The sequence below is a fragment of the Chaetomium globosum genome, genomic scaffold (genome assembly GCF_000143365.1).
Source record: "Chaetomium globosum CBS 148.51 scaffold_3 genomic scaffold, whole genome shotgun sequence".
Classification (NCBI taxonomy): domain Eukaryota; kingdom Fungi; phylum Ascomycota; class Sordariomycetes; order Sordariales; family Chaetomiaceae; genus Chaetomium; species Chaetomium globosum.
Genome location: NT_165978.1, coordinates 1,177,911 through 1,192,983, shown reverse-complemented (window position 1 = coordinate 1,192,983; position 15,073 = coordinate 1,177,911). Strand labels below are relative to the sequence as shown.

The 15,073-nt window shown below is 54.7% G+C and overlaps 6 protein-coding genes across 6 annotated transcripts in view; 3 read left to right on the top strand and 3 right to left on the bottom strand.

Moving 5' to 3' along the window:
* Positions 1–163: 163 nt before the first annotated feature.
* CHGG_05670 (uncharacterized protein) lies at positions 164–1,051 on the bottom strand (the record flags this gene model as incomplete). Its single annotated transcript, XM_001221764.1, has 1 exon — positions 164–1,051. The coding sequence occupies one exon, from the start codon at positions 1,049–1,051 to the stop codon at positions 164–166; it is 888 nt and encodes a 295-aa protein (XP_001221765.1).
* A 5,782-nt stretch (positions 1,052–6,833) lies between these two features.
* CHGG_05669 (uncharacterized protein) lies at positions 6,834–7,334 on the bottom strand (the record flags this gene model as incomplete). The annotated part of the gene is made up of 2 exons (XM_001221763.1): positions 6,834–6,874; positions 6,962–7,334. The coding sequence occupies 2 exons, from the start codon at positions 7,332–7,334 to the stop codon at positions 6,834–6,836; spliced, it is 414 nt and encodes a 137-aa protein (XP_001221764.1).
* A 2,529-nt stretch (positions 7,335–9,863) lies between these two features.
* CHGG_05668 (uncharacterized protein) lies at positions 9,864–10,659 on the top strand (the record flags this gene model as incomplete). Its single annotated transcript, XM_001221762.1, has 2 exons — positions 9,864–10,270; positions 10,353–10,659. 2 exons carry the CDS (start codon positions 9,864–9,866, stop codon positions 10,657–10,659), a joined length of 714 nt encoding a protein of 237 aa, XP_001221763.1.
* A 209-nt stretch (positions 10,660–10,868) lies between these two features.
* Positions 10,869–11,470, bottom strand: CHGG_05667 (uncharacterized protein; the record flags this gene model as incomplete). The annotated part of the gene is made up of 2 exons (XM_001221761.1): positions 10,869–11,245; positions 11,452–11,470. 2 exons carry the CDS (start codon positions 11,468–11,470, stop codon positions 10,869–10,871), a joined length of 396 nt encoding a protein of 131 aa, XP_001221762.1.
* A 1,257-nt stretch (positions 11,471–12,727) lies between these two features.
* CHGG_05666 (uncharacterized protein) lies at positions 12,728–13,267 on the top strand (the record flags this gene model as incomplete). Its single annotated transcript, XM_001221760.1, has 2 exons — positions 12,728–12,945; positions 12,997–13,267. 2 exons carry the CDS (start codon positions 12,728–12,730, stop codon positions 13,265–13,267), a joined length of 489 nt encoding a protein of 162 aa, XP_001221761.1.
* Positions 13,268–13,805: 538 nt separating this feature from the next.
* CHGG_05665 (uncharacterized protein) overlaps positions 13,806–15,073 on the top strand; it is a gene marked incomplete at both ends in the record, with an annotated part of 2,023 nt that continues 755 nt past the window's right edge. Inside the window, 2 exons of the mRNA XM_001221759.1 lie at positions 13,806–13,860; positions 13,946–15,052. Coding sequence (XP_001221760.1) covers positions 13,806–13,860; positions 13,946–15,052 — 1,162 coding nt within the window. The remainder of the gene's footprint in view (positions 13,861–13,945; positions 15,053–15,073) is intronic.

Here is a 15,073-nt window from a genome sequence, read left to right as displayed (position 1 = left end):
ATGCTCCTGGATATCCTTGGAAGGGAGCGCATCGCCACCTTCGAGCTGAAGTTTGCTCTCCTCTGCCTCCTGGACGAGAATGGTCGAGGGTTTATTCGGACCATCAAGCTTGGACCTCGACGGAGCGCGAGCCCAGTGATCAAGGTCCGGCCCGAATGCTTCGTCAACCCCGCGTTTCTTCGCAGCTTTTCCACCACCAGGTAAAGTCCCCGGAATTGCAGGCTTCACCACGGCCCGGGTAACCGAGGAGCGATGCGTTATCTTGCTCTGCCTTCGGTACGACCTTGATGATGCGCTCTTCCATGCGCTTCAACCGCTTATCCAGCATGGCCATGTAGTCTGTCCGTGGGGCCGCCTTGCGTGCTGTGACTTTGTACACGCACGGTATGCGCGAACGTAGACAGTGCTTGCAGGCAGGCTTCTCCCCTGAGCAGCGAATCTTCTTGCGACGACATGCAATGCAAGCCAGCGGCAACCGTTTACGCTCCTTTCCTGCCTTTGTTTTCAGCTCGCTCCAAGCTGGCGCGGTGTCTGACTTCTCCCCTTTCTTCCCACCCAAATCTGTCCCATCGGCAAGTCCGCCCGTCGCGAGCCCGAACTCGTCGGACAAGGGCTCGTCCAACAAGTTGGATCCATTCGTGTTGCTGTCTGGCGTGCTATTATCGGAGTCGTCCGGGCTGGGCCGTTGCCCGTTGCCGCCGCCGTAGGCAGATGTGTGAACGGTGATGGAAGCTACGGAGTCTTGTCGGTCTTGCATAGGTGATACCGAATTTGCCTGTGGCGTCGTGAAGACATCTGGGCCGTGGTCGTCGAAGTTATGCGGCAAGCCATTCATGGGCGAGTCTTGGAGAGAATCCTGGTACGAGAACTGAAAATCCCCAAAATGGGCTGCATCCGCCATGTCGTGAGCGGCGGTGATGCTGTCTAGAGTCTCATTGGCGCCTTCCAGCTTGAGGCCAGACTGGGCAACCTGAACTTCGGGCTCGCCAGCGAACTCCAAGTCAATGGAGCTGAAGTTCTTAAGGCCGGCCTGAGCGTCGCTTGGTGACATGGCTAGGTGCTCCAAGCTGATGTTCAATGTTGCTGAATGCGGTGTGTTGGCGTCAAGGAAACAGGCAGTGAGGGCGAGGTGGTTCAAGATTCCCCCCCCACACACACGGTCAACCCCGAAGTCCAGGCGCTTCTCCACACAATCCGACTCGTCTCGTAATCGTAGTCAGGGCGTTACATAGGGATATCCCATCGTACTTGTTGTGTGAAACGACTTCGAGTGAAGTGAGCAAGCAAGGTGAGTGAGGCAGATGTTCCCGTGTAGAGGTGTCGAGATGTGGTTTTCGATGTTCCCAGCCTTCCCTCAGCCGAGATGGATCCTAGGCGTTGTCTCCAAGCGTTGATGTTTGGGGAAGAGAAATCGGAGAGGGGAGGCGAACTGGGGTCGGAACCTGCGGCGCCCCAACCTTTCCAGTGGATCACTGGCGAACGACTAGCGTCAAGGAGTGTTTTCGCATGGTTGAATTGTGGGGTAACATCCCAGTCATCCTAGTTCTCTTCTCCTGGCTGGCCTGTCTCCAGCCTGAGCACACATCCGGTTGCGGGGGATGCAGGCTTCGAGTTGCTCAAAGAGGAAGGGGGCCAGAGGTAACGAAGGGCGAAAGGAAGGGTGGTCTTGGCTCACCCGCAACGGCGCATGCAGGCAATATACAACAAGCATGCGGGACGAAGCATCGAAGGCCATGGGAACAAGAAAAGAAGGTTGGCCGAAATTCGATGGATGGGCCAAATAGATTGGGTCTGCGATGTTGGCAGGCCCAACGCGGGGACTTCACAAGTTTGACGGGCCGACTTGCAATTGCAGACGAGGCGGCGGCTGGTCGACCTCACCTTCTTCCTCCTCTCCAGCTTCAACAAGAACGGGGAGGCAGACCAAGAGACCGAGGATGCAGCCGGGCTGACGAATCCACTGGCTGCATCCATCCCGCACTGGAGTGCATCCACCACCCGCAGCCACTTCGTGCGCCCTCATGCATGCGATTTGCATGCACCAAGCAGGGCAAAGTCGGGCCTCTTCTGTGCAGCTCAGGCAAGCCACCGCAGTGTCATCGCCGGGCAATCCGTCTGTCCGACAGGGAAGTGATGCGGCCCTCTTCCATGCCTCCGTTTCGAGCTGTGCCACGCACGGGCATCGGGAGTGCGCCCCCCTTCCGAATTGGACGTCATGGCAAGGGGTCCCGGAGGGCGAGGGCGTGGTGCTCGTGTGCAAAAACTGCAGGGATTCCGGGTGTAATTGTATGAGCGAGCGAATGGAAAATTCCGAGAATACCCCGGAACGTAATATAGGTACAAGCCGGCAAGGATGCCGTGCGATTGGCATTCATCAGATCTGCGCTCGCCCGTGATATCTGCAGGCTCCGATATTGGACATGGTTCGCGGGGGTGTGTCAATTGGTGCGCGACGATTGTGAGCGAAGTGGTGTCTCGTTTCGTCGCGGTGGTCGCGACCTCGCCGTTTGAGGCTCCGGTGGATACCGTGGATATCGATTTGTCGATCATCAATGTGGCGGAATGACTTGCTGGATTTTGCGGAGACAACGGATCAGACCGGGGCTGACAAGAGCCGTTGTAAGCAGCGTGGCAGGCCGAGCGAACCTACCGGTGTGGCCGGCGTCAAGCCTGTGGGTGCGCGCTAGGGTTGAACGAGTTCGTGCGTGTCAAAAATAACTAGTGACGAGAAGACCCCGAGCCTTACGGACTTTATCACCAAATGGAGCATTGTGGTGGTGATGATTCAACCCACAAGTATACACTGCAAGCACGACAAGGACCCTTGAATCATACCATGGATCTGGGGAAAGAAAAGTGGGAGGAATTCTGATGAGTGTCAAAGTGGAGGAAGTGCCCACTCAGAGTAACCAAAGCCTATCCATTTCAAGCTGCGACTGCCTTCCCAGCTTCCCTCGAACCTCCTTCCTCAACAAAGAAACTGGAATGTTCAAATTTGACAGTTTTCGTAGCGCGCCCCACCAGACAAAACCTCGCCAATACTGCCCCCGACAGGAAGTTTTTGTTGATCCTTCGGGGGTTTTCGTTTTCACACGCCCCGCCTCTCCACACTTTTTCGATGTGCGCCTCTGGCCTTCCTGTCTCAGATGACCTCAGCGCCCCCAGATGCGATGCACTTCTCATGGGCATTATGATTCGCTATCGACTCGTTAATTCGACGATGGAACCGAGACACGAACAAAGGCGTTATTATGTCGGCCCTATTGTGAACAATAGCAGTCGGGTTTGACCCATATTCCGCCTTTCTCAGCGGAAGGAGGTCATGGGTATAAAATTCAGTTCCCTGGAGCTTCCCTGATAAAGTTGTTTGCAGAGAGGCGCGCCGGAATCGACAACAGCTGGGGTGCTGGCAGACCCAGCTTTCCTCGACCAAGCACCAATGCAAACCTTGGCCAGGACCTGCTGTGAGTGTCTCCCCAACTGGAAAGGCTCACATGGTCAGCAATAATTACGTTGTGCGACCGAACCCAGCTGCAAATCGTGAGTTACACGGCTCGATTCCATCCGCCTACCTTTCCAACTTCCGCATTGGCATATTGTCCTTGTCTATCCGACAATTATCCACATCGGACGGAATGGGTCTGTACCTGGCTCTCTTGCAAAAGCACCGCAGCCATTCATGCGCGGCGGTCAGTTTCAAGCGAGCATGGTAACCAGGCTGCCGCCGTCGGATGGCTGCCGAGCTGTTCGCCTCCGTGCCGATTGCTTCCCCAGAGTGTCATCCAAACGGGGTTAGACAAGCCAACAATTCCAGACACAGCATGTCCCCCACACCCGCTGCGACATTGATGTGACCCTATTCCGGCCACTACCACCTCAGATCCTGGATCAACCACAGTGGTGCTGAACCTGATCGTGGTGGGCCAAAGCCATGCTGAGCTGTTGGTCGAAGGAGCCGCCCACAGAGGCCACCTGCGGAAGAGCCTCCGAACAGGGACTGACAAAAGCACATTTGATCCCACTGATCGAATTTTCTCCCCTCGGTCGAGCATCGCTGATCCACTCACAGAGCAACAAGGATTGACACGCACAGCTCCCGCTTCAACCTTAGTTGTCGATCCGCTGGGCACCCTCCGCGGTCGCATACATTAGACTCTTACAATGAAGGCCCTCATATCACACGTGAAATGTCATTTGCGCCGAATGACTTCCCCGCAGCAAAGTCAAAATCATGACGCTTAAGCACTGCTGAAGGCAAGCCAAAGGGGGCATTGCCCAATATCGACACGCCCTGCCCGTTTCAGCACCAAAGTTACCTACCGACCTGCTTCTTTCGGTTGCCCCCGTTGTGACGTTCATTTAAGCACAAACCAATCCCCCCGCCCGCAGAAAACCAAACTGCAAACTGTTCCAGGCCCGTTGTCTTAACATTGTGGGGTGGAGGGGCTTTGGCGGGCTAAAAGCAAACAGGCTGATGATGGACGAACGCCCCTTAATGGCAAGGGGAGGATTCGGGCCACATCAAGGGCGCAAACCAACCCAACCAGGCGGCCGGTCAAGTCACCATTCGCCCAAACCTGTCAGAGGGGCAAACGGGGGTTTATTAAACAGTTAAAAAAGGCGAGGCACGCGGAAGCGGGAAGCGGCCGCGTGTGGGTGTGTTTCCATGTGTTTGTGTGTGTCTCCCCCGCTTGAATTCGTTTTCTCTCCGATGAGCGCTGCCCGGTAGCCAATAGGGTAATATTGTGGTCGAGGTTGCAATGACGGTTCGGCTCAACGTACCGACATTTGAATATGTCCATTGTGTGCCGATGCATGTGTCAATCTGGGGATACAAATTAGGGGGCGTCGGGGGTGCGGAGGGTAGAGGACGGCGAATTAAAGACCTGGAAGGAACCGGTTTCCTTGATGCTTTCGTGTCGGTGACGCGCTTTGGGTTGACGACACCACATTTCGACCCCTCCTAAACCGGCGGTCAGCCACGACGAGAACTCATAGGGTGATGACAGCCCTTGACTTTGCCGTCTTCACATCAACATGCGGTCTGGTGTCGCGGTGGGTAACTAACACTCTATGGAACTGGGTACCTAATACAACTCCTCGCTTTCCAGACGATACTGTAGTGCTCAAGAGAGACCCGTGGCCTGTGGGGCTCAACTAGGTCGATGTAGGTTTCGGGAAGGCCGAGGACCTTCTGTCTGGGCTTGGACTCGGTGTTTGTAGGTCCAATTTTACGAGTTTCTCTCTGTGGGACACCTGAGAGTACTGAGGCACTAGAAGAGTGCGGATACAGGGTCATTCTTTTCTTTGATGCCCACTTCGTGCATGTAGTAATGGGGGACGTTTTAGGTCGACGTTATGATGGATAACGACTAGTTACCTAAGTAATTATTATTATTCATACTCCGCTATGCCCTAGGGCGTGCCGGACCCTCAGCTATTTAGTGTACAGGAAAACCGTGCCCTCCCGGGCCGGGTGAAAAACCCATACCAACAATCAAGGAACGATGCGTTCTGGTGAGTCTGCGTATACAAAGAGAGGAGGCCTCCTGGCCTCCGAACGGGGGCGCTTCAAGCCGCCGCTTCCAGCTCGAGCCTCCTGGCTAAGTTGTACATCGGCAGCTTCCCCGAGTCCATCAGCCAGTCGAGAACTCTCCTCGCGAGCCGTGCAGTCGTGGGATTGATGCCGTGTAGAACAGAGTAAAAGTCCCGTCGTGTCCGAATTCCAGTTCTCTCCCATCTTCTAGTCAACGGTGGGGTACCTAAGTAATTATGAAATCCATGCCAGGATGCTACGCTAAGAAGGGGGTTCCTGATATGATTTGAGCACCAGGCCAGTGTATCAATAGGTTTTCGAGGTACCTAGTTTAGCAAGGCGACTGCATTGGTAAGGTAGCTTGCCAAGTTGGAGGAGGTAACCTACCTGAGGTAGGTGTTTTACAAGATGGCAACCTAATATTGAGTTCCCAAGAACCATCCGGCTCTGTGTCCCATCTTTTCGTCCTGTGTTTGACTCCTGTTGCATTCCTGATATCTCCAACTTGCGAACCTAATAGTGCTCTTGTCTTCTGGATACTAGGGATAATAGTTTATATCCGGTTTTTTCCTATGCTCCCTGAATTCATCCCACAGAGAATTAATAGGTGGTTAGGAAAACTTAAGATAAAACGCGGCCTGAGGGTCCTATATGAAATCCCTAACTTGTACCTACACCCACATTAACGGCTCCACGAAAGCTAGGTACCTGACCTATGGGCGGTGCCCAGAATCACGATTATAATTATTCTGGTATTGGCGAGAGAGAAGTGAGCTAATCAACTTCAACCTTATGTTGTCATGCGTTGGCGGTTCAATGCCATAGCGGCGAAACCATATAGCATGCAAGCCATCACTGTGTTTGCTCCTCAGACGGCGGCCATTCAATGTTACAAGAAACATTGACTGCCGACAGCTTTGGCTGGGGATCTAGCGACGAGCCTGGAGAAGATGCGTTTGATACGGAGACGGCCGCCCTCAAACATTACTCGAGAAGAAATGGCTAGGTGTAGCGCGGTTATAGAGAAAGGTGCGCCTTTCGATAACCACGCCCGGTACATACCAGCCAACGGGGGTACAGTATGACCGTGGTGGTGATAGTGGTGGTGGTGGGAGGGGGCTTGATGGGGAGATGGGGGTGTAGATTCGGGGGTCGGTAGTGGCGACGGGGTGTGTGGATAAGGTGGTGAAGGGTGTTTGCGACTTAGGGGGGTGTCCGGTGGTTGGGTGTGGATGGGAGTAGTGCTTGGGTATTCAGTGAAATTTGGCTCTTTGTTTGCTCAATGCTCCGAGCGCTATTACAACGTCGCGAAGTCGAGGGATATATTCGAGTCTCCACCTATCTACGGTTACATAGGCTCACCAGTCTCTAAGCTTTGAACCGCCTCTCCGCTTTGGCCGGTCCCATCTTCCACCGTGGCCACACCGTCTTGCTGACTATAGGTGCCGTATACTCCGTGGATATCATTCCACATCTCGTCCTTGATGTTCTGAGAAACCCAGCGATCCATGGGTGTCATCTCCTGGTCGTTTGAAACGTTGACGGCGCGTTTGGTAGGGTGTCTGGAGGCCCAGGGCCGAGTGACCTGGCGATAGGGCTGGGCTGAAGCGTCATCAATGGACGAGCCAGCGGACCGGTGTTTGCGGACCCCCGGAAAGACGCCGTCCGTCTTTCTCTGGGGGGTTAACTGGTCGGGGACAGTCAATGTTACTGGCCGCGTGGAAGAGCCGTCGTGCTTTAAGTTGGCCAGCCCTGACGGCTTGGGGGGGTTGGGAGTGGAGGACGAGGGTGTTTTCATAACGGGACTTGGAAACTAGCGAAGGTCTGATGTAGATGAGGCTGGGTTCTGCGTTGGCTCAATGTATCTGTCATTCGGGAGGGAAAATTGAGCTCAACTATGTATCTATTTATACGTGTGGTCCTGGCACCATATCAAGAGGGGAGGGGGAGGGGGGGGGGGCTCTCCTTTGAGTTCGAAAAATGGACTCAAATCTCAAAACCTCCCGAGTCCGCGACATTCTAAGGCGAGTTCGTTTGTTGAGCCACATGATTACTGGCCTGTAGGATTCCTCGGTGTTCCAGTGTCGGCGATGTTAGCATCATGAGCCTATAGAGTGGGCCCGTGTTACGATGAGAGTGGCCTCAAACTTGCATGTACACATGCATGTCACATGCATGTGTCAAGTATCAAAAGCTGCGTTCTTCAATTTGTTAGGATCAATGTGAGCCACGCCATGGGGCTGACTTTTGCTCCTTGGCAGGCAACCCGAGTTTCGCAGTAAGCTCCAACTGCATGCTCATTGTTCCCATTGGCAAAGAACGCAGCGGTGAGGCTGCGTCGGACCAACTTGCTCCCGTGTGGCCAGTGGCCACACGGGACGGTACAAGGTTCCCTTACAGCCTTCCACTCCCCACTCACTAAGAAGTTATTTTACTTTACCCTCTCCTCCCTCCCTCAACTTCCATCTCCCAGGAGTTCACTAATTTCTTCGATTTTATCCTGGTGGAAGGGGCATCGAGAGGCTTTGCTGTAGGTCGTCCCCCCCAAACACACACACACACACAAACCCACTTATCCCTTGCCCCTTGCCACTGTAATCCTTTAATCCAACCTGACCGGTTTACCAGCTCGATAGCCAACTTGTTGGGCTCCTTCCGAGTCTAGACGCGATCCCCGGCGGAGGGCCCTCACAGCCCTCCGTCAACCCCTATTTCGTGGGCATGCAGCAGTAGTCAAGCAGAGAATAGCCTCTGGGATGTGCCGTGGTCGGGTTCTGGAAATTTTCCTGTGGGGCTCGAGGAGAATTTCCTGGACCTCCAAGGACTCTCAGACTATTCGAACTTTGGTTGCTGTGGTGAAGGGGAGGGTGGAGGGTGGGATGGGTCAGGGAGTCCTGGGTCCGGGGAACCGTCTCTGTTGGACTTTGAGGACTCGAATTCTCCGATTGATTTGGATGATATCCCGTTTTCGTTTGACCCTGAGGCTGGGACTGAGACTCAGGAGACTCGCGAGGAAAAGGGAAATAAAGCCGAAACGAGGCCTGTGGATGTGGAGGATGGCTGGTCGTTCCCTCTCTCGGCTTATTTGGCAAACCAAGTCGAGGCTTCTCGATCACCTTCGGCTTCGGCACGCGGACGATCTTCGAATGAATCTTTATTTCGGTTGGATGATGGCAGTGGGGCTTCGGGTCTGCCATTCGTACCTCAACCCGTGGCCCTAGACACGGCGCCCGACGTACAGACAAGCAGCCGCTCACAACATGAAGTCGAAGGTCAAGTACCCGTTACCAGAGATGTCGAGAAAGGACAGCCCACACGGTCTTCTCCAAGGTGAGTGGAAACTCCCAAGCTCGCATTACTCTGATACTGGGCATCTAACAGGGCTTCTAGGCTACGGGAAAACCGTGTGTTCCGATGCCCCGCGGTTCTCTGCGAGAAAACATTCATCTCAAAGAGGGATCTTAGGCGGCATGTTAACGGCGTCCACCACAATCTTTTCGTCCGCTGTCCACACTGCTCCAAAAAACTCAAAGCACGAGATGACAACCTAAAGCGGCACGTGGACAAGTTCTGCAGGGCATTGAGACGACAATTACGCTAATCAATATAGACTTCAATGGTTAGTACCCAATTTGATTGTTCTCCTTGGGTATAACGCACCGCTCACTATGTAGATCAGACGGTCTACATCTCACCAAAATGCATTTTACGCACATCTTGGGTCGCAAGCCTGAGTACCCGTGCGGTTAACGCTTAAATAACGCAACCCGCCTGCATTCGGTCTGTCGAAGGAGCGAGCGGCGAGCCCCATCTTCTAGAAATGGCGCTGAATACTTACGTTATCGTGCACATAACCCAGTGCAGGGAGAGGGAGAAGACGAGGGGGGTGAAGGGAGTTAAGGGAGGATTGGGACTAGGGTGAAAAGTACGAGGTCGTGCACGTCTGGTGACTGTTATCGCTTGTTTTTTGGTAACTCATCAAGAAATGCTGGAAAACTGGAGTTCGTTCAGTTTGATAAGGCTGTTTTTTATGGGCGGGACACGACTGATAATAGAAAGATTTGGTTCATTCGGACTTCACCTCTCCCCCTTTCGAGAGCTGGGATGTGAGCTATCCCGATGTCTGGCCTAACCTGTACTGTGCTGTTGGTGTGCCTCTCCGTATTTTGCACAGTGCCTTCTGCTTGTTGTGGGCTTGGGACCTGGCGCCAACACTTTTCTTTGACCGAGTTTGGGACCTAGACTGCGCCGAAACTGTCACTGATCACCGTCTGGCCATTCCGACAGAACTTACGAGCATCCCAACGTACCAAAAACCACTGCTGCAATGGCCAGCCCAAACTACAAGGAAGACCCCAGGCCTCGCAGTCCCGAGATAGTTATTGCTTCACCTGTCACAAGTCTAGCCGAGTCCACCACCACCACCACCCCCGCCACCCCCGCCGCCGCCGATCTTGACAAACCAGTCCGGATCCTAGTACAGACCAGGACCGATCTCGTGCCGGGCGACAAGTCCACCTACAGCCTAGCGCGGAAAGACGCCATGGAAAACCTCATCTGCCAGCACGTGTGGCAGCGCAACTTTGACGACCACCGCGAGCGTGCCTGGGCCTACAACTGCGAGTTTGCCTGGGACAGCGTCGAGTGCTGGTTCCTCGTCGACCACCACGGGCCGGACCCCATGCCGCCGCTAGACCCGCCTGTGGTGTGGTATAAGTGGACGGGGGCGGAGTTGTTAGTTCCCGACATGATCACTGCCACTCACTTTGAAAATCCATGTCCCAACTCACCGCTGCTATAGTATCACAGTGCACAGCCCGCTCCCCCGCAAGGTACGCCGCAGGGTGCGAAGCTACCCGTTCACGCGGATCCCGCCCGAGCAGTTATTGAAGCGGCGGACACCGCGCCCGATACCGCCGCCGAGGGAGTTTGAGTCTCGCGCCGAAGAGATACGTGTTCAGCGGGCCAGGCTGCGGAACACCTTGGCCTGTAATTTGGGCTTGACTGAGGAGCTCGTGCGGTTTGCGAAGGAGAACCCGGGCCCGGCGGAATGGGTGCGGGCAAGGGTGCCGCCGGATGCGTGGGCGAGGGTGGATGATGATACAAAGGTGGAGATGATGTGATGGATGGGGAGGGAGTGGTATATGGAATATATTATTATTATTTCCTACACCGATATGCCCTGGGGCGCGCCGGTCCTTCTACTGCTATTTACAAAGGAAACCGTACCGTATAGGCCGGATAAGAACCTCTGTCTACCACTTTGAGACAACAATCTATGAATCCGTCATACTGCAAAAGAAAGGAGGCCCTTTGCCGGCCTCCGGGCCCTCTAGCCCTCCCCATCCACTGTTTCTAGCTCCAGCCTTCTGGCCAGGCTATACTCCAGTAGCCGGCCAGAGTCCATCAGCCAGCCAAGGACCTTCCTAACAAATCTTCTGCTCCGGGCACCTACTCCCCGTAATACGGTTTGTAGGTCCCGATGTGGCCGAATCTCTCTGCCGTCCCACGGCCTTTGTAACGGCGGGTCGGGGCACCAAACCACCAAGTGCTCCACCGTCTCCCTGCCTCTCCCGCACTCGCAATAGGGGGTGCGGACCTCCGGGACTTTCACCCTGAACAGGTAGTCCCGGAGGCCTATATCCCCGATACGGGCCTGGGAAAGGAGGGAGCTCTGCGCCTTTGTAAGACCTTCGTGTCTCATCAGAGCTTTGTCGGTAAATAAGAGGGCTGGGGGGTCTTCGTCGGCTATCCTCCTGTTGAATACCCTCTGTCGAGTAGTACTTTGTTGACTAGCTCTCTGTTGTTCCCACCGGGCCTGCCAGGCCAGTTCGACCACCTCCTTGGTATTCGACCCCCAGGTATATGGAATATAAATTATAACGAGATACCGAATAGGTTGGCTACCTACCTACTTAATCCATCCTTGGGCATATCTAAAGGCTGAGAGTAATAGGTACCTAAGGACTTTGGGCATCACAAGTTGGAATGTGAACTAAACCAACGAGTAAATGACAAATGTGTGAAGGTGAAGTAGGAACCTTATGATCCATTAGACCTCTTTGGTTCCACCACCCAGCCTCTAGGTCTATTAGAACAACAATAAATGCTCTGGAAGATATGAGATCTGCATTCTGAGGTATTTTCTAGCGAGGACCGCCGCCCATGCGACCGCTTGCTGAATGGTCAAGTAACAACTGGCGGTGGTCCGGGTTCTGCCGGGTGGTAGTCAACACGACTTTTTGTTTCCTTTTTTTTTTCTTTCTTATTTTTTTTTTGGGGGGGGGGGGGGGGGGGAATGGACATTCAGGTGCTCCAACCAGAGGAACTGGAACAACTAAGTCCGGTGCCTCTGTGCTCAAAAGCAGAGAAACTTCGGTTGTTTCTTCCAGTCCCTTTCCGCACACACGCCTCAATTTCTCTCCTGCGCCGACCGACCCAGGTGGAATATACTCGAGTGTTGCGACATTAACTGCACCAATAATGGCGTCGAAGAATTCCGCCGTCTCTTCAGTCATATCACCTGCTTCGCCAGGTCGCGAGGGTCGCGTTGAGCCTGTGGGTAACCAATTGGCCGATTCCCAGCTGTTTGCCTTCCCTTTGCACCCGCTGACCGCTCGTAGGTGTTGCTCCACGTTTCGACAATTGCTGAGATCATTAATCACATCACCGACACCCGCAATAACAACGCCAGAGGATCCCAGTGGGGCATCGTACCAATTCTCTCCTTCCACTGGCCTGCGAGTCAAGTCCACGATCTTTCCGAACGGCTGGATGCCAGACTGGCCGAGATTGACCAGCTGCGAATCGCCGATTTGAATATGATTACGAAATGGGACTGTTCATATTGACGTCATGTCGGAGTCAACTCTCCACGCCTGGTTCCGAGCCGCCATCAACGGCGACCTCAGCGTGTCTCTCGGGGAGTTGGCCGCGGCCACGGAGAACACTGTCATCGCCCAGCTTATCAGCTCTTGCGAGGACTGTGGCACCGCTTCTATCAAAATCAAAGGCAAACTTAGAAAACAAGCCGATATTTCCTTTCGTCGGGCAAACGACCTACCGCTGTTCGTTGCCGAGGTCTCATAGAGCGAGACTCGGCAGTATGTAGAAGAGAAGGCGTGCCAGTATATCGGCTTGTCGGCGGGTAAAATTCGCGCCGTTTTACTCTTCGATCTGGATTACCCCGAAATGAAGAGGGCATCGGTCAGTCTGTTAGTAGCGGACGCATCTGCAAGCCGCTGGGTCCATTATTTTGACCCATTTTACGACGATGACCTCGTTGAACAGCCTGTTGGCCAGGTTAATCTTTACCTATCCGACTTCATCGATTTTACCGGACTTCCAGCAGAGTCCTGCCTAGAGTTCCATCGCCCCTCCAAGGCCGACTTGGACGCTGGGGTATCCAGGTTTGTCTCTTCCTTTGGTTAGAGTACCAATGGAGCCTAACTCGAAATTAGAAGGGCCCAGATCACTCTTACCTATGAGCGGCTGGCCTCCATTTTCCGCACTGCTCGCTCGCGCCAAGACTCTGCAACGTTCCCCATTGCGGACGGCGACACGGCGGAGCACTCGATCAAGCGGATAACCAGGGATTCAAGGGAGATAGCCAAAGAGCGCATCAAGCTGGCTGAAGAGCGGATCAAGCTGACTGAAGTGCGCGCCAGGATGGTTCAAGCCCATTTTGTTATCAGTAGCATGCTAGCCTTGCTCGTCCTTATGCTTGCATGAGTTGCAGTGCTTAGGTATAGAGTATAGGTACGAACCGATGTATGTACCTATGTACGCTTCGCGCAACGTCGTTACGTCGTTATCGACATCAGCTTATACCCCCCGGGTATCAGGTAATCAACTTCCCATATATCGAATTGTCGGGAGCAGTGCGGTGTCATTGAATTAAGCTTTGTTTATTGTCTTCGCCCTTCATATTTCCACTGCTTTGGTATTCCAGGCGCTCCAATAGTCGTACTCTCCATCCCAATAGCGCCAAGATGCGCTCCAATCGAAAGGGGCGACTGTACCGAGCGAGCACCCAGCCAACCACGGTACCATCCGGTTCGTGCGATATCCAGGCCGGCCCGGAGCATGTCCGGATGAGGAAGCCATGGAAAATCCCACCGCTTAACTGCTCGCTCTTACTGACCTAGATTAGGAAATAGATTTTCATGCTGGGAGAAGAATGTATATTTATATGAGTCCCCTGGAAGTCTACCTCAGGGGCAGCTGAACACTGTCAACAGTGAGAGCAGCATCGCCGTACTTTGCAAGGATGTATGCCCCTTCCGTGTGGTTAGGTGTCGGTGCGTGGTGCCTGGCAAGTGTAGGTAAGTCGGACAATAAAACCTCCCGCTCTACTCATAGGTATTTGGGTATCTCCATGAGAATCACGCTAACCTAGCCCCGTTGTAGGCGCTTTTGCTGCCGCCGGTTCCTTCACCTGGGACCGCAACAACTTCTACCTCAATGACGCCAAGTACACCATCATAGGGGGCCAGATCGACCCCCAGCGTGTGCCACGCGAGTACTGGGGACAGCGGCTGCAGATGGCCAAGGCCATGGGGCTCAACACCATCTTCTCGTACCTCTACTGGCAGGACATCGAGCCCTACCCCGGCCAATTCGACTTTACCGGCATGAACGACGTCGCCGCCTGGCACCAGGCCATCAAGGACGCCGGAATGAAAGCCGTTCTCCGCCCGGGACCGTACGTGTGCGCCGAGCGCGACTGGGGCGGCTTGCCCGGCTGGCTGAGCCAGATCCCCAACATGAAGATCCGCTCCAACAACGCGCCCTTCCTCAACGCCAGCGCCAAATACCTCGCTAAGGTCGGCGAGCAGCTGCGCGACTACCTGGTGACCAACGACGGCCCGATCCTGCTCGTCCAGGTTGAGAACGAATACGGCTACGTAGGCAACGACATGAACTACAAGCGGGCACTCTCAGACGCCCTCTTCGCCGCCTTCCCTAACATCAAACAATACACCAACGACGGCGCCAGCGCGCTCAAATCCGGCTACCTGCCCGGGGCCCTCTCCGTCGTCGATGGCTCCGGCCCCAAGAACGGCATCCCCGAGCGCGACAAGGCCATCACGGACCCCACCAGCCTCGGCCCCCTCATGGACGGCGAAGTCTGGATCACCTGGTTCGACACGTGGGGCCCCAAGAGCGGCCACGCCGGCGCGGCCGACGCATCGGGCGACATCGACTGGATGCTCAGCCAAGGGTACCACTTCAGCATCTACATGTTCCACGGCGGCACCAGCTTCGGCTTCGGCGGCGGCTCCGGAGGCGGCTGCCCCAACCCCATCACCCCCTTCACCACCAGCTACGACTACGGCGCTGTACTCGACGAAACCGGCCGCCCGGCCCCCTCCTACAGCCGCATGCGCTCCGCCATCGCCAAACACATCCCATCCTCCTCCCTCCCCGCCATCCCCTCCCTCCCGGGGGGACAATCCATCCCCTCGATCCCGGTCACCAACTTAGAAAATATCTTAAATGGTGGGGGAATTGGAGGTAATCCTCTTCCTGTTCAAA